We start from the raw sequence: 25,118 nt of genomic DNA, 5'->3' as shown, positions 1-25,118 counted from the left end.
ACACAAAAGCAACCTATGTGGCCATTGGTGGATGAATGCATAAAGAAGTTGTGGACTATATATTCAATGGAATATTTTTTAGTCATAAAAAGGAGGAAATTCTGCCATTTGAGACAACATGGATGGACCTTGAGGGCACTATGCTAAGTGCAATAAGTCAGACAGAGAAAGACAAATATTATATGTTCTCACTTATATATGGAATCTTTAAAAAGCAAACTCAGAAAAAGAGATCAGAAATGTGGTTACTAGAGGCAGAGGGTAGGGAAAGGGGGCAATTGGATGAGGGTGATCAAAAGGTACAAACCTCAGTTACAAGACAAATAAGTACTGGGGATGTAATGTACAACATGATGACTATGGTTAACACTCTTAGACTGTATATTTGAAAGTTGCTAAGAGGGGTGCCTGGGTGGCTTAGTTGGTTAAGCAGCTAACTTTGGCTCAGGTCATGATCTCGCAGTTTGTGAGTTCAAGCCCTGCGTTGGGCTCTGTGCTGACAGCTTGGAGCCTGGAGCCTGCTTAGGATTCTGTGTCTCCATCTCTCTCCTCCCCTCCCCCGCTCACACTCTGTCTCTCTCAAAAATATACGAATGTTAAATATATATATATTTATATATGCAATATATATATTAAAGTTGCTAAGAGTAAATTCTAAAAGTTTATAGTCAAAAATATATGAATGTTTAATATATATATTAAAGTTGCTAAGAGTAAATTCTAAAAGTTCTTATCACAAGGACAAAACATTTATTTATTTATTTATTTATTTATTTATTTATTTAGGTAACCAAATGAGATGATGGATGTTAACTTATTTACAAATTTTTTTAAGCTATATCTATTTTTGAGAGAGAGAGAGAGACAGAGCATGGGTCGGGGAGGAGCAGAGAGAGGGAGACAGAGACTGAAGCAGGCTCCAGGCTCTAAACTGTCAGCAAAGAGCCCGATGCAGGGCTCGAACTCACCAACCGCGAGATCATGACCATAGCCGAAGTTGGACACCCAACCGACTGAGCCACCCAGGCACCCCGGATGTTAACTTATTTTGATAATCAGTTCACAGTATATGTCACTATGCTGTACACCTTAATCTTATACAATGCTCTGTCAATTATATCTCAATAAAACTGAAAAACAAACAAACACAGATTATTATCTTACACTTTTGCAAGTCAGAACTCCGATATGGTCTTATTGGGTTAAAATCAGGGAATTGGTAGGGCTATATCCCTTCTGGTGGTTGTAGAGGAGAATCCATTTCTATTCCATTGCCTCTTCCGGTTTCTAGAGACTGCCTGCATTCCTTGGCTCATGGACCCTTCCTCCATCCTTAAAGTCAGCAATGCAACGTCTTCAAATCTCAGTCTAACTCTGTTTCCATCTTCACAATCCTCCTCTTTGACCACCTGTCTTCCTCCTATAAGGAGCCTGTGTTTATACTGGAACCACCCAGATAATCTTCCCATTTCAAGGTCTCTAACTTAATCACATCAGCAATGTCCCTTTTAACATGTAATATAACGTGTTCATAGGTTTGAGGAGTTAGGATGGGGATGGGGGGGTGCATTCTGCTTACCACAGTGCTCATCTGTTGTTTACATAATGATTTGTGGACTGAAAAGTGACGTTTGAACTTTATGCAATTACTCAGTTATAATACCATGGTAACTAAAATTTCAGTTGTGTTATTAGGGGCACTAGTGTTACTTAAGTAAACTATGGTAAGTGGAATTTGTGCATAATTGAGTCATGCAAAGCAAGAGCTGTTTGTTTTAAGTCCAGCTGATAAATCAAAAGGAAGAGAAAATGCATGTGACTACACATACGGAGCAAATGCTGCAGAAAATCAGGTGGAGATGACCTATATATCCACACTCATATTTAGAGAATACTCACAAGTAAACAGAATGAGCCTTCTCTTGTGCCGCATCTCAAGATCATCTGAACAATGACAGCACTACCACTTTTCTCTCTGAGAAAGACGGTGGAAGTGAATACAGAAAAAACTCAAGAATAATGCTATAACTTCCCTCTTATCTGTGCCATCTCCTGCCCATTCCTTCTCATCCCCCAAAAGGCATATCTGAGTATTTTGTGTAATAGTATATTATACTTTGTTTATAAAGCAACTGTCTTTTAAAAAATTCTAGTTAATGAATATAAAAGAGCTCTTCTGATAACTGATTAAGAATAAAAGAAACATGGCACAAAAACAGACACATAGACCAATGGAATAGAATAGAAACCCCAGAACTAGACCCACAAACGTATGGCCAACTCATCTTTGACAAAGCAGGAAAGAACATCCAATGGAAAAAAGACAGTCTCTTTAACAAATGGTGCTGGGAGAACTGGACAGCAACATGCAGAAGGTTGAAACTAGACCACTTTCTCACACCATTCACAAAAATAAACTCAAAATGGATAAAGGACCTGAATGTAAGACAGGAAACCATCAAAACCTTAGAGGAGAAAACAGGAAAAGACCTCTCTGACCTCAGCCGTGGCAATCTCTTACTCGACACATCCCCAAAGGCAAGGGAATTAAAAGCAAAAGTGAATTACTGGGACCTTATGAAGATAAAAAGCTTCTGCACAGCAAAGGAAACAACCAACAAAACTAAAAGGCAACCAACGGAATGGGAAAAGATATTTGCAAATGACATATCGGACAAAGGGCTAGTATCCAAAATCTATAAAGAGCTCACCAAACTCCACACCCGAAAAGCAAATAACCCAGTGAAGAAATGGGCAGAAAACATGAATAGACACTTCTCTAAAGAAGACATCCGGATGGCCAACAGGCACATGAAAAGATGTTCAGCGTCGCTCCTTATCAGGGAAATACAAATCAAAACCACACTCAGGTATCACCTCACGCCAGTCAGAGTGGCCAAAATGAACAAATCAGGAGGCTATAGATGCTGGAGAGGATGTGGAGAAACGGGAACCCTCTTGCACTGTTGGTGGGAATGCAAATTGGTGCAGCCGCTCTGGAAAGCAGTGTGGAGGTTCCTCAGAAAATTAAAAATAGACCTACCCTATGACCCAGCAATAGCACTGCTAGGAATTTATCCAAGGGACACAGGAGTACTGATGCATAGGGGCACTTGTACCCCAATGTTCATAGCAGCACTCTCAACAATAGCCAAATTATGGAAAGAGCCTAAATGTCCATCAACTGATGAATGGATAAAGAAATTGTGGTTTATATACACAATGGAATACTACGTGGCAATGAGAAAAAATAAAATATGGCCTTTTGTAGCAACGTGGATGGAACTGGAGAGTGTGATGCTAAGTGAAATAAGCCATACAGAGAAAGACAGATACCATATGGTTTCACTCTTATGTGGATCCTGAGAAACTTAACAGGAACCCATGGGGGAAGGGAAGAAAAAAAGAAAAAAAAAGAGGTTAGAGTGGGAGAGAGCCAAAGCATAAGAGACTGTTAAAAACTGAGAACAAACTGAGGGTTGATGGGGGGTGGGAGGTTGGGTGATGGGTATTGAGGAGGGCACCTTTTGGGATGAGCACTGGGTGTTGTATGGAAACCAATTTGACAATAAATTTCATATATTAAAAAAAAAAAAAAAGAAAGGAAGAACAAAAAAAGAATAAAAGAAACATGGGGCGCCTGGGTGGCGCAGTCGGTTAAGCGTCCGACTTCAGCCAGGTCACGATCTCACGGTGCGTGAGTTCGAGCCCCGAGTCAGGCTCTGGGCTGATGGCTCAGAGCCTGGAGCCTGTTTCCGATTCTGTGTCTCCCTCTCTCTCTGCCCCTCCCCCGTTCATGCTCTGTCTCTCTGTCCCAAAAATAAATAAACGTTGAAAAAAAAAAAAAAGAAAAGAAACATTTCCTATGTGCACAGATGTTGTTGAACAAACTGAACAATGCAAATCCTAGAATAAATACTAGGAACACAGGTTTCAGATACTCTTAGATGAAACACAATTTTAAAAACTGAGAGGCACCTGGGTTGCTCAGCTGGTTAAGCATCTGACTTTGGCTCAGGTCCTGATCTCACAGTTGGTGAGTTCAAGCCCTGTGTTGAGCTCTGTGCTGACACTCAGAGCCTGGAGCCTGCTTCAGATTCTGTGTTTCCTTCTCTCTCTGTCCCTCCCCCTGCTTGCCCTCTGTCTCTCAAAAATACATAAACATTAAAAAAATTTTTTTGAATTAAAAATAAAACTACCGATATAAAGTTTCTTATAAATTCATTTTATTTCAACAGCAAAAAAGTCAGTTATACACCTCTGACTGATTATAAAAGATAATGTCTTCAGCATGGGTATTCTCACCATGCCACAAACACAGAAAGAGGCAGTAGGAGATGGATACAGGGGTGTCTTCTTTCTCTGGCAGTATTATATTAAACTGTAGTATAAACATCTGATTTTACAGAACAGGATGCCTCTTGAAGAGGTGTAGCTTATTTTATAATACCTAAGTATTGCAAACACATTCATTGAATGAACTGAGGAAGGAAAAGGAAGAAGAAACACCATTTCATGAAAATCCATTCCTGGACTGCACCCATATCGAGTCTACCTCTTTATAGAGTTCAGAATTTATTAGCCAATGCTGCGTAGAAATACAGCTCCACTAGTCTTAAGTTGATATTGGAGAAAAATCACCAGAATGCCTAAGCATGGGGGTATATAAGAAACCAAATCCCTATCTGCCAATGGTTCCTGCTGGTGTCTACATCACAAGTGTCTGCATCCTGGACAGAGCTGAAAATGCCCCAGAGACAGCAGTCATTGAGCCATCATGCTCAACCAGACAGATGAGGACCCAAAGTGCTAAGTGCATGTTTCAGTCATGTGTTCTGAACCTGATTAGAGCCACACAGAACTATAAAAGGCAACTTCATACATTCTCTTTGAGAATAAATATAATTGTTAAACTTGGTATTTTGCCTCAAAAAAGTTTTTTTTTATGCTATAGAGAATAAACTCTGATATACATTTTGAAACTCTCACTAAAATTACTATCCCAAGTCCATCAAGATTTGAGAGTTGGTTTTCCTGAAATAGGTGAAAGGGTAAGTTGTACCTACACCAGGCTTCCCCAGAGGATTTAGCCATACAATTACACATCAAAGTCCTTCAGCTCTCCCCAGCTGGCACCTATTTTCACTTTCACTTTCAGTTTCACAGAAAGTTTTATGGCATTTTCCATTTCATTCTTGACAATCTGAGCTACCTACAAAGAAAAAAAAAAAAAAAGAGGTTAACAAACTCTTCTCCCAATCAAAGAATGTTTCCCAACCCACCCACTGAGGTGATAAGCCAGACTAGAGCTCTTCACCTCATGGTGCTTAAAACTCAAAATCCAAAAAGAGCCAGCCATCCCAAACTGGTCTGCATTGAAGAGCAGGGCTCTATCAGTTTCTTTGGGAATGCTAAGTTTTTAAACCCTCATGGCAGAGCTCCAAACTCTCATCTAACTTCTCCCAAAGAAAAACAGCCCTGCATCAAAAGTTTCTTTTAAAAGGAGTATGAAGGGCACCTGGTGGCTCAGTCAGTTGAGCATCTGACTCTTGATTTCAGCTCAGGTCATGGTCCCAGGGTCGTGGGATGGATCCCTGAGTCGAGCTCTGCATTAAGCATGGAGCTTGCTTAAGATTCATTCTCTCTCTCCCTCCCTCTCTCTCTCCCTCTTCACCCCTGCTCCTCTCCCCCTCTCACACACATACTCTCTCTCAAATTAAATAAATAAAAATAAAAATAAATAGGAGTATGAAACCGAGCACTCTTAGCTCTTTCTCAGCCCTTTAGGACTCAACATTTATATAGCTATATATATAGTCCCATCCTGGGACTAAGGAAGGATTCCAGAAATCTCATGCATCTTAACCTGATCTACAGCGTCTTAGCATTCTATGAAATGGACACAACCACTGCAAAAATACCTGAACAACATCCTCTTCTGCCACTTCATATAAGAGCTCATCATGGAGTTGAAGGATGAAGAAGCCTCCTCTGATCGGACAGAACATCCCTTGCAGTTTTCTTTTTGGTAACAATCCTGTGCCACGAAGAAAGGGATAAAACTGATCAGCATGTCACTGTACCATAAAAGAATCATTTTTTAGGGATTTTGAGAAACTCTGGGAATTTTTAATCAAGAGATTAAAACACATGAGATTTAGAACTACTAGGAAAATATCTACTTGCTGACTGCTGACCTATCAGGTAAACTCAAATCTCCATCAACTTCCTCCCATAAAGGAGGAATCTAACAGTCAGTAAATGGAGTTTGAAGAACTCTGCTCCAAATGCCATCTAATTTATTTCTTATAAAACAACCTACATCTTCACTTTCCATGGCACCCTCACTACCAACTCTGGTAATAGCACCAGAGTAGTATGGGCCCTGATCCATGCTCCAGGAAAGTGAACTGGTATTGTCATTAGGCAGTGTATTATAAGAAGAACATTTGCTGCCACATTTTTATGGCCAGAAGTGTCACTGTGGTAGAACTGGTGCTTTCCCAACTGGACCAAACACTGTAGACAAGTAATTCTAAACCTAGGGTTCAGATGAGGACTTCAGAGACTGTATGAATCCCTTGAAGTTATATGTAAGAGTCTATACCTGTACATTTTTCTGTGGAGATGATCTTTCAGTAGACTCTCAAAAGAACCTGTAACTCCACTATATCAGACTCAGTTACTATTTCCTAACAAGCTGAGCCTGGTGGTACAAATAATGTCCCAGTGATCACTAAGATAAGGTCCCACAATAATACCTTTAGAGTAACTGCCTTTAATCATTTGCCCATAGCTCACAGCAGTCCTTCCTTTCTGCCACCCCAATTTCCTACTGATCCTTCTAGGCAGCACAAACACTATCTTCCTCATATCTCGTGCTTCTCTCAGAGAGGATTCTTTAGCTGTCACTGTCTGCAGCCCAAGTTTTCTCACAGGTGGCTCTTAGAGGGTAAGAGAACAAAGGTAGATGAGGCTGTGGCAAGATGCTTCCATATCAGGGCTGCAAGGCTGTGCATCTAACTGAAATCTGCTCTGCCCCACCGGGCCCACTTATCTCACATCACTGGTTGTCAGGATGCTTTTCTGCTTTCTAGTCACCATATCTTCCTTCTCTTGATTTCTCCTAGTTATTTGGCTTCTGACTCTGAATGCTATGATCTCCCTGTTCCTGGTGTGGTCTGCTTCCTCAGGTTCAGCTCCCTTTGATCCCACTAACCTACCACTACTTTTAACCCAGCATGGCATCAGGATGTATCCTCAGTGACATACCCACATTGCTTTCCACCCACTCTAAAGGCTGTTGTTCTTGTCTATATCCTTATTCAGATACTGCATCACTCTGCTGTGAAGAGTTACAGAAATATTTCAGTCAGGAATCATATCTTCCCTTCTTTTCTTTAGAGTTTAAATGTAAAGAGGTTGATAACTTTTAGTCCCAAATCCTCTAAAGCACATAGTACAGTGTTATTCCCTAAATAAGTTTGATCATATATTCTCTCTATAAAGACAAAGAGAATGTGTGTGGTGTGTGTGTGCAGTATGTGTGCACATTGACTCCCACACACAAAATGTTGAACGAGTAGCCTTAGATATATGGGGGAGAGAGAAGACAATAAAATTAACCATCCGCATTTGGTGGGCAAGTCTTCCTATCTGTGTATTTTTTGTATGTAGAAATGAACATCTTTATTATCTGTGTAACTGACTATATTATTCTCTATAACATATTTATATGTCTCTCCTAGAAACAGCAAACTCCATCCTCAACAGCTGATCTCACATTTTCTGCCCCATCTCCAATAGAACTGATTCTTCTCCTTTATGCCCAAAACCTTAACTTCTTCCCAGGAAAATTTAAAACTTGGCTGCAGTCATGGTTTGGTAATCTCAATCACACTGAAATGGTATTTAAAGCAAAAGTATGGACATGGGACAAACAGAGAAAGGAATCTACTTGTTAGAACAAGAAATAATCTATCCAAGCAACAAGGAGAGAACTTAGTAAAATAAGAACAAGAAGAGACAACAATACTGGCAAAGAAATGTTGTGATAAGGAAGTCAGCTCAGAATATATTCCCAGACTTGAGAGAGAACATGGAAGGTGATGAATTGGAAAATCAACATATGCTTAAGGTGTTATCTAAGGACAAGAGGATCCCTAAGACACCTTCAAAGTATCTGCAAAGCCAAAACTATTTTCATAATAACACTCAGGTTATTTTCCTTTTCCAGCCTCCTTCTCTCATAAGTACAACAAAGGGACCAGTTATCCTGGATTTACTACTAAAAGTCCCATATCCTAGGAAACCCATCCGTCTCCCACAAACTGGGACATTATCACCCAAGACTATAGAGGGTTTTCCAGAGGTTACAGGGCAGGTGAGATTGCAACAAATCCAAATGTCTGAATCCAATGCAGAAATCCAAATGTCTTCTCTTAAGCCAGACATTAAAGAGACTTGCAGAAACGTAAATATCACCAATTTTCTTTTGTTCTAAAACATGTAGTTGTTTCTATGAAAATATATTACTTATGCTAACATGTAGTGAGTTTATTATTTGTTATTATTTTTAAACATTAATATATGTTTTTGAATTCCCTGTTTAAATTTCTAATATGGTAAATATTACTATATATAACCTACTTAAAGTTCTTTGGGACCCTTAGTAATTCTAAGAGTGTAAAAACATCATGAGATCAAAATGCATGAAAAATGCTGAGAATTAATATATAAAAATACTTCCCTTTGTCTTTTCTGATACCGTTAATCTTAATGTTACAGCAGGGTCCTCGTTTGTGAACAAACCTGTTCTGTCGCTTTGGAGCATACCCTCCCGATGACCATGGGATTTGAAGGTTGAGTGCAAGGTCTCTAATTGCTTCTGAATGTTAACTGTGGCTATTTTGACGATATCAGCTGCTGAACCTTGGACTGTTGTGTTGATGGCCTGACGCTCAGCCTATGAAAAACAGTAACAATAACAGGTGCTCCATTAGATATACCAACATTGTTTCATACCTGCTTTTAGTGTCCACAGATCAGTGCTTACATCTGTAACCAGACTGGAAATCTAGACCAAGATGTGACCCAAGACATCAACTATTAAACTGCATCTTAAGAATAGCAACTAGAATGATCCAGGGCTCTAGATTCTGGGCTATCGTCCCCATGAGAACAGACTAAACAGAAGAAGGTCAGATGGCTTCAGTTTAGAAATCTTCAACACTCAGAATCAAAAACTGCATTACACTTAAAATGTATTTAGCAACTCAAAATTATTTTATAAACATATATCATCAATGTTCTAGCTGTTCATTCTAAAAGACCTATTCCTTGAAAAGTAACTCCTCTTAATCTTAAACAGATATAAGTAGAATACATTCTTTGTGATGTGAGTTAGAATGTTCCAAACACATTCCCCATATCAGTGGTTTGTTGGTCCTATGTAGGGTTTGGCCCCAGCAGGTCAGGAGCCCTCTGGTATGAATCAGAGCTTTTTAATGAGCTGCTGGAGCTAATCATTAGCTGCTAGTAAAAATGCAGACCCTAGATTCCTAGATATTAAGTTAGAACTTACCCAAAACTCTTGCTACCACAGCTGCTAAAAGTGATGATCCTAAGGCAGCAGGGATGGACATCTGGTTTAATATCCAAAGTAGAACCTATCCATGAATACCATGCCTACTGTCCCAAAAGCTCTCAGAAAGTGGGAAGGGTCTACACACTGGACGGATCTATGTAACTTGAGATGTATTCTCTAGTTCCCTGTTACCTGGACTACAACCAACTCCTAGTATAGTAAATACCTATTAAAGAGATAGACTTTTTTTTAATGTTTATTCATTTTTGAGAGACAGCATGAGTAGGGGAGGGCCAGACAGAGGGGGCAACAGAGGATCTGAAGCAGGTTCTGAGCTGACAGCAGCAAGACCAATTCAGGGCTTGACCTCATGAGCCACGAGATCATGACCTGAGCCGAAATCAGATGCTCAACCAATTGAGCCACCCAGGTGTCGCTAAACATTTTTTTAAATTATTTTTTCATCAGATGCTGACAAATCCACTCTAAACCCATTCAGTTGTCATTGCTTTAAGAATGATTAAATTTCAGAGTTCTACTGACTCCTCTCCTCTGTGTAGTGGACTGTGTTATTGTTGCTATTACTTGCTGCCCCACCCAATGCCATATAATTTCAAGTGTTGTTCACTCTAAACTGTTGACCTTGATTTATTTTGCTGAATGAAATGTGACTAAAATTGACATAAGCCCCATCTAAGAAGTTTTAAGAGCTACCCAACATTGTCACACACACACACAAAAAGGCTTATCCCAGAGACTTTTCCTTCATTCTGAATTCCAGAATGAAGAAAATATGGAGCAAAGCCACAGTCAACCAAGAGCTTAAGTCTAGCGTGAATTAAAAATAAAGCTTCTTATTATAAGCCATTGAAATTTTTGGGTGGTTTTTGCTGTGACATAAGCAAGCATAAAAATAAAACTAAGATATATAATTCACTCTCATGATATTATACTTCCCTGATTCTCTTCTAAAATAAAAAAAAAACCTTGGCAGTCTTCGGCTTTGTGTCTTACAATCTCAGTCCCCTCATGACCAAGGTTTTCTCATGTACATAAAAAATATAGGTTTCTGGTAATAGGAGATTAGTCCATTAGGACAAACCCTCCCACTGATAACAACCAGAAAAGCTGCATGGAGAACACCTCTTTGAATCAGATGATTAAAAAGGAAATGAAAAATTATAGAACCTAGAGAGCTAAGAGAGAAAGAAAACCCTGGCGTTGGAGGCCACCATTTCTCTCAGGGACATCAACAGTTTCCAGAAGAGGCAGCTGAAAGAATCTTTGAGCAGAGCTTAATGGTTTTGAGGGGTCTGGGGAACAAACAAGGGTCATGAAGTAGGAGGGCTAGTAAACCATCAACTTGCCACTTCAAAACTAACACCCTAAGAAAAAGATAAATTAGAAATAGTCTGGTCTTAACATCCTTGCTTCAAATCATTTCTATTCCTGAAATTAGATCAAAGTAACCCTATATTGTTGATCATTCTAATCTCCTGCCAAAAGCAAATATAAATCTTCTGAATAAAGGTAACATTATCATACAAGCTTCAAATTATACCCACAGTCATTCATAAACAACATTTGACACTCAATAAAAAGTCACCAGGACAAAAAGGAGTTGAGACAATATATCTATTTTTGTAGAAAACTAAGAAAAACAAAGGGCAATAGGAACAGACTACAGGGATACAAGTTCAAGACTTTAATTATACTATAAACTATTATCAAATTTATTAGACTATAAAGCAAAGTAAAATATATTCAAGAAAATAAAAGATGAAATTGAATATTTCAGCAAAAAGTCAAATACCATAAAATAAGAGCAGAATGGAAACTCTATAACTGAAAAATAAAAATAACAGAACTTACTACAGCTTTGAAGTATTATCTTGAAATCTGGGATTGTGATACTTCCAGCTTAGTTCTTCTTTTGCAAGATTGCTTTAGCTATGTGGGGTCTTTTGTGGTTCCACACAAATTTTAGGATTATTTAGATCTGTGAAAAATGCTGTTAATATTTTGACAGGGATTGCATTGATCTGTAGATTGCTTTGAGTCGTATGGACATTTTAACAATATCTGTTCTTACAATCCATGAGCATGAAATATCTTTCCATTTGTTTGTGTCATCTTCAATTTCTTTCATCAACATTTTATACTTTTCAGAGTAAAGGTCTTTCATCTCCTTGGTTTAGTTTATTTTTAGGTATTTTATTATTTTTAGTGTAGTTGTAAATGGGATTATTTCCTTAATTTCTCTTTGTGTTACTTCATTGTTAGTGTATTGAAATGCAACAGATTGCTGTAAATTAGTTTTGTATCTTGTGACTTCACTGAATTCATTTAACAGTTCCAGTACTTTTTTGGTGGAGTCTTTATAGTTTTCTATATACAGTATCATGTGATCTGCAAATAAGTTTTACTTCTTCCTTACCAATTTGGATGACTTTTATTTCTTTTTCTTGTCTGATTGCTGTGGCTAAGACTTCTAGTACTATGTTGAATAAAAGCGGTGAGAGTGGGCATCCTTGTTTTGTTCCTAATCTTAGAGGAAAAGTTCTCAGTTTTTCACCATTGAGTATGATGCTAGCTGTGGGTTTTTCCACACATGGCTTTTATTATGCTGAGGTAAGTTCCCTCTAAATCCACTTTGTTGACAGTTTTTATTATGAATTGATGTTGCATTTCGTCAAAAAGACAAGAACAAGCATTGCTGAGAATGTGGAGAAAAAGGAATCCTCATGCACTGTTGGTGGGAATGCAAAATAGTGCAGCCACTGTGGAAAAGAGTATGAAGATTCCTCAAAACAACTAAAAATTGAACTACCATATAATCCAGTAATTCCACTACTGGGTATTTACCAAATGAAAACAAAAACACTAATTCAAAAAGATGTATGGACCCTTATGTTTATTGCAGGATTATTTACAATAGCCGACATATGGAAGCAATCCAAGTGTCCATCCATAGTTGAATGGATAAAGAAGATGTGGTAATGTATACAATAGAATATCACTTAGCCATAAAAAAGAAGAATGAAATCTTGCCATTTGCAACAACATAGATGGACCTAGAGGGTATAATACAAGGTGAAATAGGTGAATCAGAGAAAGACAAATACTGTATGATTTTACCCATATGTGGAATTTAAGAAACAAAACAAAGAAAAATCAGAACAAACTGGTGGTTGCCGGGGGCGGAGGGGAGGGTGTGAGGATGAAATACATAAAGGGGATTAAGAGTACACTTAGGTTGATGAGCACTGAGAAATGCATAGAATTGGTGAATCATTATATCATACATCTGAGACTAATATAATACTATATATTAATTATACTCCAACTAAAAAAAAAAAAAATCAATCTGAGCCAGGAAAAAAAAAAACAGAACTTAAAGCACTTAAATAGTACCTTCCCTGTAGTTGGGTGTGTGTGTATGGAAGGGTGGGGGAAGGGGGATGGTATTGATGTGGAGGGAGGATAAAGAAGCCTTATGGAGTTGTGGAAAAGTTCTATATCACTTTGAATAGAAAAGCTTAATAGTTGGGTTCAATAGCAAATTGAAAATCAGTAAATTGAAAGATAAGTTTGAAGAAAAATCCAGAATTTAGCATGATGAAATATAAACATGGAAAGAGCCAAACAGAGGAAATGAAACATGAGGAATTTTTTAAAAAGGTTTAAAATTTTTATAATAGGAGTCCCAGAAAGAGAGGAGAGAATGTAATGAAGCAATAATTAAAGAAGAAATGACTAAAAATCTTCTAAAATCAACAAAAGATATCAAGCCACAGATTGAAAAAGTCCTAACACTCTTAATGGATCAATCAAACACACATATCCACAGAGAAACACGTAAATTAAAAACACACACGCAATTTAGGTTTATCACAGAAAATCTACTGTAAACCAGACAGAAAGAAAAATATTGTATGGAAATCAACCTAGAGAAGAAAGGCAGATTACATCAAAGACAGTTAGACCAGGGCTGAGCAAACTACAGCCTGCAGGCCAAATGTGGCCTAGCTTCTATTTCTGTAAATAAAGTTTGATTGGAACACAACCACACAGTCACCCATTTATGTACTGTCTATGACTGTATTTGCACTACAAGAGCAGAAGTGAGCAGGTATGACAGAACCTCTATGCCCTGCATGCAAATATATAAGGGAGCTTACTTTATCTGACAAAGGCACTAATAAACCTAAAGGAAAGTTCTACATAGCAGTGAATGTTTAAAATTCCCCTCTGAGATCAGAAAAGAGGTAAAGATGCTCACTATCACTACTTGTATTCAACACTGTCCTGGCTTATAAGTCAAACAAAAGTAATAAAAGGAACAAAGTTTAGAAAAGTAGTTATAAAAACTACTTTGCAGATAATAATTGGGAAGATAGAGTTTCTAAAAGTATCTACAGATAAATGATTAGAATTAGTAATTACAATATTTGCAAGGCTTTTAGACAAAAGAACAACAATAAAAACAACTATTTCTATGTACCAGCAACAAAGGCTTAGAAAATGTAAAAAAGGAAGGAAAAGAGCAAAAATAGATACAACTTGCAACAGCATCAAAAAGTTTCAAATACCTAGATAAATCTAATTCCCCAAAACTATACATTGAGAGAATTTAAAAACTACAGACCTAAATAAATGGACAGATATATCATGTTCATGGGCTGGAAAACTGAAGTGTATAAATATATCCATCAAACTCATCTTGATCTATGAACTCGAGGCAATCTCAAAAAAATCCCAGCAGGATTTTGTGTTCATATAGAAATTTACAAGCTGCTTGTGCAAGTTATATGAAAAGGCAAATAAAGAAAAGGCAAATCTGCATCATTAAGACGGTGTGGCACTGTCCAAAAAAAAATTTAAACAGACCCTCCACAAAAGAAGACATCCAAATAGCCATAAACAAAAAAGGAGCTAAACATCATTAGTCATCAGAAAAAGGCAAATTGAAAGCACAATGAGGTACCATTACACAGTTACCAGAATAGCTAAAATTAAAAAGACCAATGATATCAACCAAGGCAAGAATGTAGATAAACAGAGCTGGTGGCAACGTTAATGGGGATAACTGCTCTGTAAAACTGTTAGGCAGTATATACTAAAGTATAAATGCGCTTAATCTATGACTCACCAGTTCCACTCTAAAAGTAATGAAATTAGGTACATATGTTCACCAAAAGACATATGTGAGAATGTTCATAGCAGCTTTATTAATGATAGGCAAAACCTGGAAAGAGTCCAAATGTCTGCCAATGGAGAAATGAAATGTTAGAACGGATAAATTGTTGGTATGTTTCTACTATGTCAGCTAAATAAAGACATGAACTATAGCTGCACATGAAACTCATGAATCTCACAGACCTATATTTGAATGAAAAAAGTCAGATCCAAGAGTACACATGGTACGATTGCATTTAAATAAAAATCAAGTTCATACAAAACTAACCTATAGTTTTATGTGTGTGCTGGGGTGGGAGGTGGATAGTACTGATTTGGAGGGAACATAAAGAAGCCTTCTAGGGTGTTGGAAAAGTTCCATATCATGACAGGACGGTGGTTATATGGGTATAAACATGTTAAACTTTACATGTTAAGATTTGTACCCTTTACTACACATGTTATTTCTCAATTAAAATTTAAAGGCTAATCCAAATTATTACCCTCTCCTCATCTAAAGTTACTAGTAAGAATGAAAAGGCAAGATACAGTGTGGAAGAGACTATTTTCCCAACATGTAATCATTATGTCTTTCCTACATATAAGAAAAAGACCGACAACTCAACAACAACAACAACAACAACAACAACAAAAAATGAAAAAGAAGACTTGAAAAACCACTTTTCCAAGAAAGAATTAAGTAATAGCTAATAAATATTTGTTAAGTTACTTACCTCATTAGTATTCAAGGAAATGCAAAGTAAAACTACAAGATACTACCTTAAACACAACAGAATAGCTAAAATTATATCACCTTAATAGCAAATGTTGGCAAGAACACAGAGCAGTGAGAACTTGCACACACTTCTGAAAGGAGGACAGATTGCTGCAACCACCATCAAAAACAATTTGGCTTTATCTACTAAAGTTGAAGATAAGCAGCAATTCTAAGACTAGTTCTTTACCAAACATAAATGGAAAAATATGTGCACCAAGAACCTTGGACAAGAATTTTCAAAACAGCAATATCCATAATAACTCCAAACTGGAAACCTAAATTCCCATCAATGGAAAAATGGATAAACTGTGGTATAATCATAAAGATACTATCATAAAGTAAAACAGCTACCTTTATGTAAGACGACATGAATGACTCGCCTATGCAGTTTTGAGTGAAAGAAGCTATAGGCAGAAGAATACAACATATGATGTACATAGAGATCAAAAATATATAAAACTATAGGGCTAGATTATGATAGTGATTATTTCTGGGAGGCAGTGGGTAGTGAATAGGAGTCATCAAGGGACCTTCTAAGGTGCTGACAATATTCTATTTGACTTGAGTGGTAGTTACACAGGTGTAGTTCTGTGATAATTTACTAAAATTTACATTTGTTTCCTGTACTTTCTCTATGTATATTTTTCAATACAATAAAATTTTAAACAAAAAGTGAAGCCAAACCAAAGCAAACCAAAAATTAAATCTGGTTATATCTATTCGTAATTCTGAGCGTTGGAATTTTCTTTTTTCTCAGCAACAACATAATGAATCAGAACTTTAACTCCTAAGGATTTGGCATGTAAAGTCTTACCCTCACATCTTTAGGTACAAAAATATTAGTTTTCAAAAACTTGTATGGTTGATTTACATCAATAAATCTATCCGCCATTTTTAATCATGTAAATCCCAAGAAATATAACTCCTGTTAGATCAAGTCTAAAATTTTCAGCCTGCCATTAAAGCCTTCCACTAGCTGGCTCCATCTGACCAGTAGAAAATTATCTACTCCTAAGGGACAACTCATTTAGAGAGATGGTAAAAGCCTGATAAATATTTGATGTCTGTGTATATGGTAGGCTACAGAGTGAAGAAGTAACAAAAAGCCATCTATTCTTCCACGGTCCTTAAGAACATTAGTGCTCTGAAGATTTCTAGCTCCAGACAGAAGTCTAGCACTGTGGGGGGGCTGGGTATTTTCATTACATACAATGTATAGTGGGCACTGACATGCAGAAGTATTGGAGAAGATAAAATATAACCAGTTGAAATAGGAAGATGTGGACTATAATAGAAATTTAAATGTTCAGATGCATAGAATACTTCTGTGGGTCCCAAAGATTTCAGAGACTTTAAATCATAATTTTAGTAAATACCATCAATAAATATTTTAAATGGTGTTAAAAATAGCCTTTTTCAATATTTTGAAATCCTAATAACTTTGGGTGAGCCAGTGTTATTAAAATAAATAAACAAGGGGAGCCTGGGTGGCTCAATCGGTTAAGTGTCTAACTTAATTTCTGCTCAGGGCATGATGGGGCTTCCCGCTAGGCATGGAACCTGCTTAAGATTCAATCTCTCCCTCTCCCTCTGCCTCTTCACTGCATGTGTGCATGTGTGCATGTGTGCTATCACTCTCTCTCTCTCAAAAAAATAAAAAAATAAACAAGTAGAATGAGCCAAAAATGAATGAACCACAATTTAATGATGGGCTAATCTGAAAAAATCAGAAACTTTGTGTGATATGACAAATTGGTATACAATATCTGAAACAAAGAACAATTAGCAAATGTAAGAATTACATTTATAATTTATTAGCAAAACTAAAAAAATAACTGGCTTACTGAAACAGAACGTCTTTAAAGTATTTGAAGTATTATTAAGTGAACTCATATTTACATTGGTCTGTAAGGACTACATTCAGCAAATACTGGCATGTGCCATTATTTCAAAGTCCTTAGTGAAACAGAAGATCCAATTAATAGGCTACTGATTCCTAAAATGAAAATTAGCAGTGTTTAGTCTTGGTTGAAAAGTATATGTCATTAAAATATTAAGTTAAAAATCCAGAGAAATCTCAACATACATGAGCTTTATGATAAGGGTTGTTGTCATTGATTCCTGGTAAATATCTACGCCTTCCCAAAATGGTCTGAACAAATCCATCTCTTTTACAATTCTTCACTGTCTCTCTCATGAAATGATTAATCCCTACAAAGAAAATACAAAAATAATTATAACCAAAGTCCATTCTTAATCTCATTCACTAGCTTCAATATAATGAAATATACCAAAACCCCACCATGATTCTTAACACTATATCACATCATCAAATCTTTGCATATAAACTTTCATTCACTTTTTGTAGACTCAGAAAGTTAGGAACAAAATGATTTTGGAACTCACATAATCAAGAAACCCAAAGCAGGAGGCATCACAATCCCAGATTTCAAGCTATACTACAAAGCTGTAATCATCAAGACAGTATGGTACTGGAACAAGAACAGACACTCAGATCAATGGAACAAAATAGAGAACCCAGCAATGGACTCACAAACGTATGGCCAACTAATCTTTGACAAAGCAGGAAAGAATATCCAATGGAATAAAGACAGTCTCTTCAGCAAGTGGTGCTGGGAAAACTGGACAGCGACATGCAGAATGATCCTGGACCACTTTCTTAAACCAGACAAAAAAATAAACTCAAAACGGATGTAAGACCTAAATGTAAAACAGGAAGCCATCAAAATCCTCAAGGAGAAATCAGGCAAAAACCTCTTTGATCTTGGCCACAGCAACTTCTTACTCAACATGTCTCCAGAGGCAGGGGAAACAAAAGCAAAAATGAACTACTGGGACCCCATCAAAATAAAAAGCTTCTGCACAGTGAAGGAAACAATCAGCAAAACTAAAACACAACCAACAGAATGGGAAAAGATATTTGCAAATGACATATCAGATAAAGGGTTAGTATCCAAAATCTACAAAGAACTTATCAAACTCAACACCCAAAAAACAAATAATCCAGTGAAGAAATGGGCAAAAGACATGAATAGACACTTCTCCAAAGAAGACATCCAGATGGCCAATTGACACATGAAAAAATGCTCAATATCACTCATCATCAGGGAAATGCAAATCAAAACCACAATGAGATATCACCTCACACCTCTCAGAATGGCTAACATTAACAACTCAGGCAACAACAGGTGTTGGCGAGGATGCGGAGAAAGAGGATCTCTTTTGCATTGCTGGTGGGAATGCAAGCTGGTGCAGCCACTCTGGAAAACAGTATGGAGGTTTCCCCAAAAAACTAAAAATAGAACTACCTTACAACCCAGCAATTGTACTACTAGGCATTTATCCAAGGGATACAGGTGTGCAGTTTTGCAGGGACACATGCACCCCCATGTTTATAGCAGTACTATCAATAATAGCCAAAGTATGGGAAGAGCCCAAATGTCCATTGATGGATTAATGGATAAAGAAAATGTGGTATTATATACAATGGAGTATTATTTGGCAATCAAAAAGAATGAAATCTTGCCATTTGCAACTATGTGGATGGAACTGCAGGGTATTATGCTAAGTGAAATTAGAGAAAGACAAAAATCATATGACTTCACTCATATGAGGACTTTAAGAGACAAAACAGATGAACATAAGGGAAGGGAAACAAAAAAAAAACAGGGAGGGGGACAAAACAGAAGAGACTTTTAACTATGGAGAACAAACTGAGGGTTACTAGAGGAGTTGTTGGGGGGGGATGGGCTAAATGGTAAGGGGCACTAAGGAATCTACTCCTGAAATCATTGTTGCACTATATGCTAATTTGGATGTAAATTTAAAAAAAATAAAAAATTAAATTAAAAAAAAAGAACTAACATAATCAGGGCACCTGGGTGGCTCAGTTGGTTAAGGATTTGACTCTTGATTTCAGCTCAGGTCATGAGCTCACCATTTGTGAGTTTGAGCCCTACATTGGGCTGTGCACTGACAGCACAAGCCTGCTTGGTATTCTCCCTCTCTTCCTCTCTCTTTGCCCTTCCCCCACGCTTGCTCACTGTCTCAAAATAAATAAACACTAAAAAAAAAAAAGAAAGAAATGACATAATCTAACTCTATAACCAACAAAAAATATGAAACCAAACTCCAGAACAGAGCAGGTACTAAAACCTAGGATCTTAAGACTATTCTATGCTACTTTTCATCAGCTTCTTCTGCTCTTTCTGGTTGTGTTAATCAATCCTCTTTTACTGTTTGGTCTTATCACTTCCAGGCTCAAAACATTCTAATAGCTCCTTGTTAGCATCTAAGCTACAATCAAAATAGGACCTAAATGAAATTAATACAAGAATAATAAAAACTTCATTAGGAATATATACGACTCACTTCTTACAATTTAAAAAAATATGTACGGTGTACTTTTCAAACACATTTATATTCCCTATACCAGGATTCATCCTCTGCTATATAGGCTCATTATTACATCTTACAGATCTCCAGATTGAATTTGTTGCTCCAGGTAGGCCAACTGTTCATTCCTATTTCTGAGCTAGAGAGGTCTTCTCTCCTCAACATCCTTTCTCCATGCTATTTAAAACATAATCAGGTATACAGACTGTGCTGATATATCTTTATTCATACATGCAATCTCTGCTTTCTCACAGCTCTGCTTATCCTAAATAATTAACATTAATGTCTCCTAACTAAAACCCCTCATCTGAAGATTTCTGCTGTGTGGCTGGTACAGGAGAGACATTTGAGGGGATTGTGGGTGAAAGGAAGGGATAAAATCCTGCCAAGTGAAGCTGTTGGTGATATTTGACCACCAGCATAAGAATTTCAGAAAACAGTAAGGCTCTCCCCTTTTCCTCTTTAAGAATTACTATGGTATTGTTGAGTGAAGAGCAAAAAAAAAGGATAAGACTGAAGACACTGCACCTGTACAAATTGTCTTAACTGACTCCTGTCAGAGGCTCTCAAATATTCAGAGATGGAAAGAACTACTTAAAAAAAAAAACAAGCAAAGGGGAAAAAAAGAGAGAGGCAAGTCAAGAAGCAGACACTTAGCTATAGAGAACAAACTGATGGTTACCAGAGGGTAGGTGAATGTAGGGATGGGTTAAATAGGTGATAGGGATTAAGGAGTGCACTTGCCATGATGAGCACAGGGTGATGTATGGAAGTGTTGAATCACTGTACTGTACACCTAAAATTAATCTAACACTATGTGTTAGCCAACTGAAATTTAAATAAAAATTTAAAAAAATCAATTTTGAGGTATAGTTTATATACAGTAGAAGGAACCCACTTAATTTTTAAAATTTGTATATTAATTTTATTTCATTTTATTTTATTTTAATTTACATCCAAGTTAGTCAGCATATAGTGCAACAATGATTTCAGGAGTAGAATCCAGCGATTCATCACCTACATATAACACCCAGTGCTCATCCCAACAAGTGTCCTCCTTAATGCCCTTGTCCATTTAGCACACCCCCGCAACCCAAAACCCCTCCAACAACCCTCAGTTTGTTCTTTGTATTTAAAAGTCTCTTATGTTTTGTCCCTCTCCCTGTTTTTATATTATTTTTGCTTCTCTTCCAGATATGCTTCACTTACAGATGTGTTCATCTGTTTTGTATCTTAAATTCCACATATGAGTGAAGTCATGATATTTGTCTTTCTTTGACTAATTTTACTTAGCATAATACACTCTAGTTCCATCCACATTGTTGCAAATTCTTTTTGATCACCAAGTAATATTCCAGTGTGTGTGTGTGTGTGTGTGTGTGTGTGTGTGTGTGTGTGTGTATACACACACACTACATCTTCATTATCCATTCATCAGTTAGTGGACAGTTGGGCTCTTTCCACACTGGCTATTGTCGCTAGCACTGCTATAAACATTGGAGTGCATGTGCCCAGAAGGAACGCACTTTAGGTGAACAGTTGGATGTATTTTAACAAATGAATGCACACTACAAGATATGAAACATTTATATCACCTTTATAGTTAGATCCCCATTATCAGCCAAAAAACTCATTGATCTGCTTTATGATACCATATCTTGGTTTTTCATATTCTTAAAAATTCATAAAAATTGAATTGTACTGTGTGTTCTCATTTGAATCTGCCTTCTTTTGCTAAATAGTATTCCATTGCAGAGATATACCAAAATTTGTTTATCCATGATCCTGTTCATAGACAATTTGGTTGTTAGGAATAAAACTGCTATAACATTCACATAGCAGTCTTTCTCTTGCTGTTTTCATTTTTCTTGGGCAAATACCCAATAGTAGAATTGCCGGATCACATAATTATCTGTATGTTTAACTATGAAAGAGCCATACTGTTTTCCAAAGTGGTTGTACCATTTGACAATCCTACCAGCAATGTAAAAGGGATACAGTGTTTTTAATTTTAGCCATTGTAGTGTTTTTGTAATGGTGTCTCTTTGTGGTTTTCATTTGCTTTTCCCTGATGACTAATAACAATAATATTTGATGTTGTCATTCATATATTTTCTTTTGAGAAAAGTCTTTTCAAATCTTTTGACCTTTATTTTATTGGATTGTTTGTTTTCTCACTATTGGTTGTAAGAATTTTTACATATTCTGGATGCAAGTTCTTTGTTGGATAATAGGAACTGCAAATATTTTCTCTTCTGTGGTTTGCCTTACATTTTCTTTTATTATTTACAAAAATTATTTTTAATGTTTATTTATTTTTGAGAGAGAGAGACAGAGTGTGAGCTGGGGAGGGGCAGAGAGAGAGACAGAGAGAGAGACAGAATCTGAAGCAGGCTCCAGGTTCTGAGCTGTCAGCACAGAGCCCAACATGGGGCTCGAACCCATGAACTACAAGATCATGACCTGAGCCAAAGTCGGACGCTTAACCAACTGAGCCACCGAGGCACCATGCCTTACATTTTCTTAATGGTATCATCTATCAATGTTTATCTTTTATGGTTAATTCAGTGTAATTATCACCTAAGAAATCTTTGCCTACCTCAATGTCACAAAGAATTTTCCCCGTTTTTTCCTTCTGAAGATTTGTAGTTTTAGATTTTACTTTTAAGTCTATGCTCCATATCAAGCTAATTTTTGAATAAAGTATGGGATAAAAGTTGAAGTTACTTTTTTTCCATACTAGTATTCAGTTGTTCTAGAACCAATTGTTGACAAGATCATCTTTCCTACATTGAATTACCATGGCAACCTAATTGAAAATCAAACCACCACATATATATATAGGTCTATTTCTGAACACTTTATTGTGACCCATTGTTTGCCATGTCTACACTTATGCCTATATTGATTATTGTAGTTTTATAATAAATTTTGAACTCAGGGGGTGTTAGTATTCAACATTATACTTTTCCTCCCAAGATTTTTCTCATTATTCCAGGCCCTTTGAATTTCCAGATAAATTTAGAATAAGCTTGTCAAATTCTACACAAAAGTCTAATGAAATTTTGATTGGAACTAAATTGAATCCATAGAACAATTTATAGAGAACTGTCATCACAACAATATTGTACCTTCTAATAAATTAACATGGTAACCCTCACATTTATCTAAGTATTCTTAAATTTCTCTCAGGATTGTTTCAGAGTTTTCAATAAAGTCTTGCACATACTGTTAGATTTATCCCAACTATTTCATGTATTTTGATGTGATTGAAATGGTTTTATTTTTACTTCATTCACTAATTATTGCTCATAAAGATACAACTGAATTTTACAAATTGACCTTGTATGATGGGACCTTTCTAAATTTAGTTATTTTTTCTAGTAGTTGTTTTTGTAGAATTCATATGATTTTCTATGTACAAGATCATGTCATATGTGAATAAATTCTTTTTGGGGATTGAGGACAAGGTTGACTATAAAGGACTATGAAGTAGCTTTCTGGGGTGAAAGGGTAATGGTTCCATAACTTGGTTGTGATGCAGATTATATAACTCTGTGCATTTGTCAGAATTCATACAAATCACATCTAAAAGGAATGAATTTTACTGTATGTAAATTGTACTTCAATAAATGCCAAAAGATCATTTAAAATGGTAATACTCAAACTGCTCTATAACAGCAATTGTTCTTTCATAGTGTCTGGTACATTTAATCAATGGTTTACTGTTTTGAATTAAAGCTATCTAAACCTACAGCACAGGGCAATTCCAAGGCTTTATGAGATATTCACAATGACATAGTAGCATATACATCAACTGGATTTTGTTATTCCATTTCTGATCCTACTTTTATTAAAAAAAAAAAAGCCCATCTTAGTAATGATAAGGTTAATGTTATTTAATTAATAATACCTAACAAAAACTTTTGAGTAATAGAAATGTTAACAGAAAATTTTCTAACACTAATTTTTTTCAATTAATATGGCAAGATAGTTGAAGGATAGCATCTAGAAGATAATTGGCACTCCAGGTTTATCTACCTGTATATCTGGATTTGAATGAATCAATGTAGCAGGCAGCATCATTTTCTTTAATGCCCATCTGCTCTCCCAAAGATTTAGCTCCCATTCCATAAATGATTCCATAGCAAATCTGAAAAGAAGTCATTACACTCAGTGAGTAAATTAAAGGTGATCACTATATAACATGCAAATATAAAAGGTTCATGAGGCTTGAAATTTGGTCCACTTTTTATTTCATAGTGAGTCAAAAATGATTAGATCTGTTTTTGGTAGGTTAAATTCATAGAACCTGACATCCAGTGAACATCTTTTCTCTTTTCTGCCTTTTAGGAATACTTTCGGGTAGGGAGGAAGGGGGAAATATGAATAAATGTGAATATGTGTGTGTTTTAAGAAAATAATACTAGTGATTTAAAAGGGAAGATTTATTCCTGTTATTTAAACAGTAGTCTTCAGAGCGGCTTTCTGCTCCCATAATACCATATTAACTTCTGCTTAAAGCAGTGTCCAGGAGTCAAGAAAGAGAAGCATTACAAACATTCGTCTCCTGGCCCTTGCATGGGACTAATAGAGTAGGAAGTGGTGGCTTCATGGTTGGAAAATAGGGAAGACTTCACTGGAAATAAATATGCTTTCCGCTTCACCACCACCTGAAATCCCACAATTGCAGAATTCTTTGGGGTTAAATGAATTCCTGAGGAAATTTTGGGAGTAATGGAAGGAGATGGTCTAAATAGGTCAGTAAGGACACTGTAATTTAATAATGAATATTGCCTGGGTTCAAATCCCAATTCCAGCATTTACACAAGCTACCTAAAGTCTTGTAACTTGATTTCTTCATCCATAAAATGAAGATAGTAATACCTGTATCATGAATTGTGAAGATTATGGAGTTATTATTTATAAGTGTTTAGGAAAATTCCTGATATAAAGCAAGCTAATATAAATGTCATTAAATATAATTTAGAAGATAACTTGCAAAAAATGATTATCAGAATTCCAAAATACTTTTAATGTGATAGGATGGCTAGAAGTTTTTGTTTTTTCCATTTTTTTAATGTTCATTTATTTTTGAGAGAAAGAGAGAGCAAGCAGGCAAGAGGCAGAGAGAGAGGGAGACACAGAATCCAAAGTGGG

General features: G+C 36.5%; 1 protein-coding gene across 4 annotated transcripts in view; it reads right to left on the bottom strand.

Moving 5' to 3' along the window:
• Positions 1 to 1,889: 1,889 nt before the first annotated feature.
• Positions 1,890 to 25,118, bottom strand: part of POLQ (DNA polymerase theta) — a 124,859-nt gene continuing 101,630 nt past the window's right edge. For 2 of the 4 annotated variants that reach the window (XM_086675305.1, XM_086675308.1), the window contains 5 exons: positions 24,000 to 24,111; positions 17,629 to 17,753; positions 8,812 to 8,965; positions 5,922 to 6,037; positions 4,205 to 5,212 (listed from right to left, as the gene is read on the bottom strand). In XM_086675305.1, the coding sequence (XP_086531431.1) occupies positions 5,099 to 5,212; positions 5,922 to 6,037; positions 8,812 to 8,965; positions 17,629 to 17,753; positions 24,000 to 24,111 (621 nt within the window). In that variant the 3' untranslated portion in view covers positions 4,205 to 5,098. Of the gene's footprint in view, positions 1,976 to 4,204; positions 5,213 to 5,921; positions 6,038 to 8,811; positions 8,966 to 17,628; positions 17,754 to 23,999; positions 24,112 to 25,118 lie in introns of those variants that run through there. The other 2 variants (XM_025913213.2, XM_086675306.1) reach the window with 2 other exon arrangements.

This window comes from Puma concolor, chromosome C2, assembly GCF_028749965.1.
Source record: "Puma concolor isolate L17-30 chromosome C2, mPumCon1.1.hap2, whole genome shotgun sequence".
NCBI lineage: Eukaryota > Metazoa > Chordata > Mammalia > Carnivora > Felidae > Puma > Puma concolor.
This window is presented reverse-complemented; position numbering and strand designations above follow the sequence as displayed.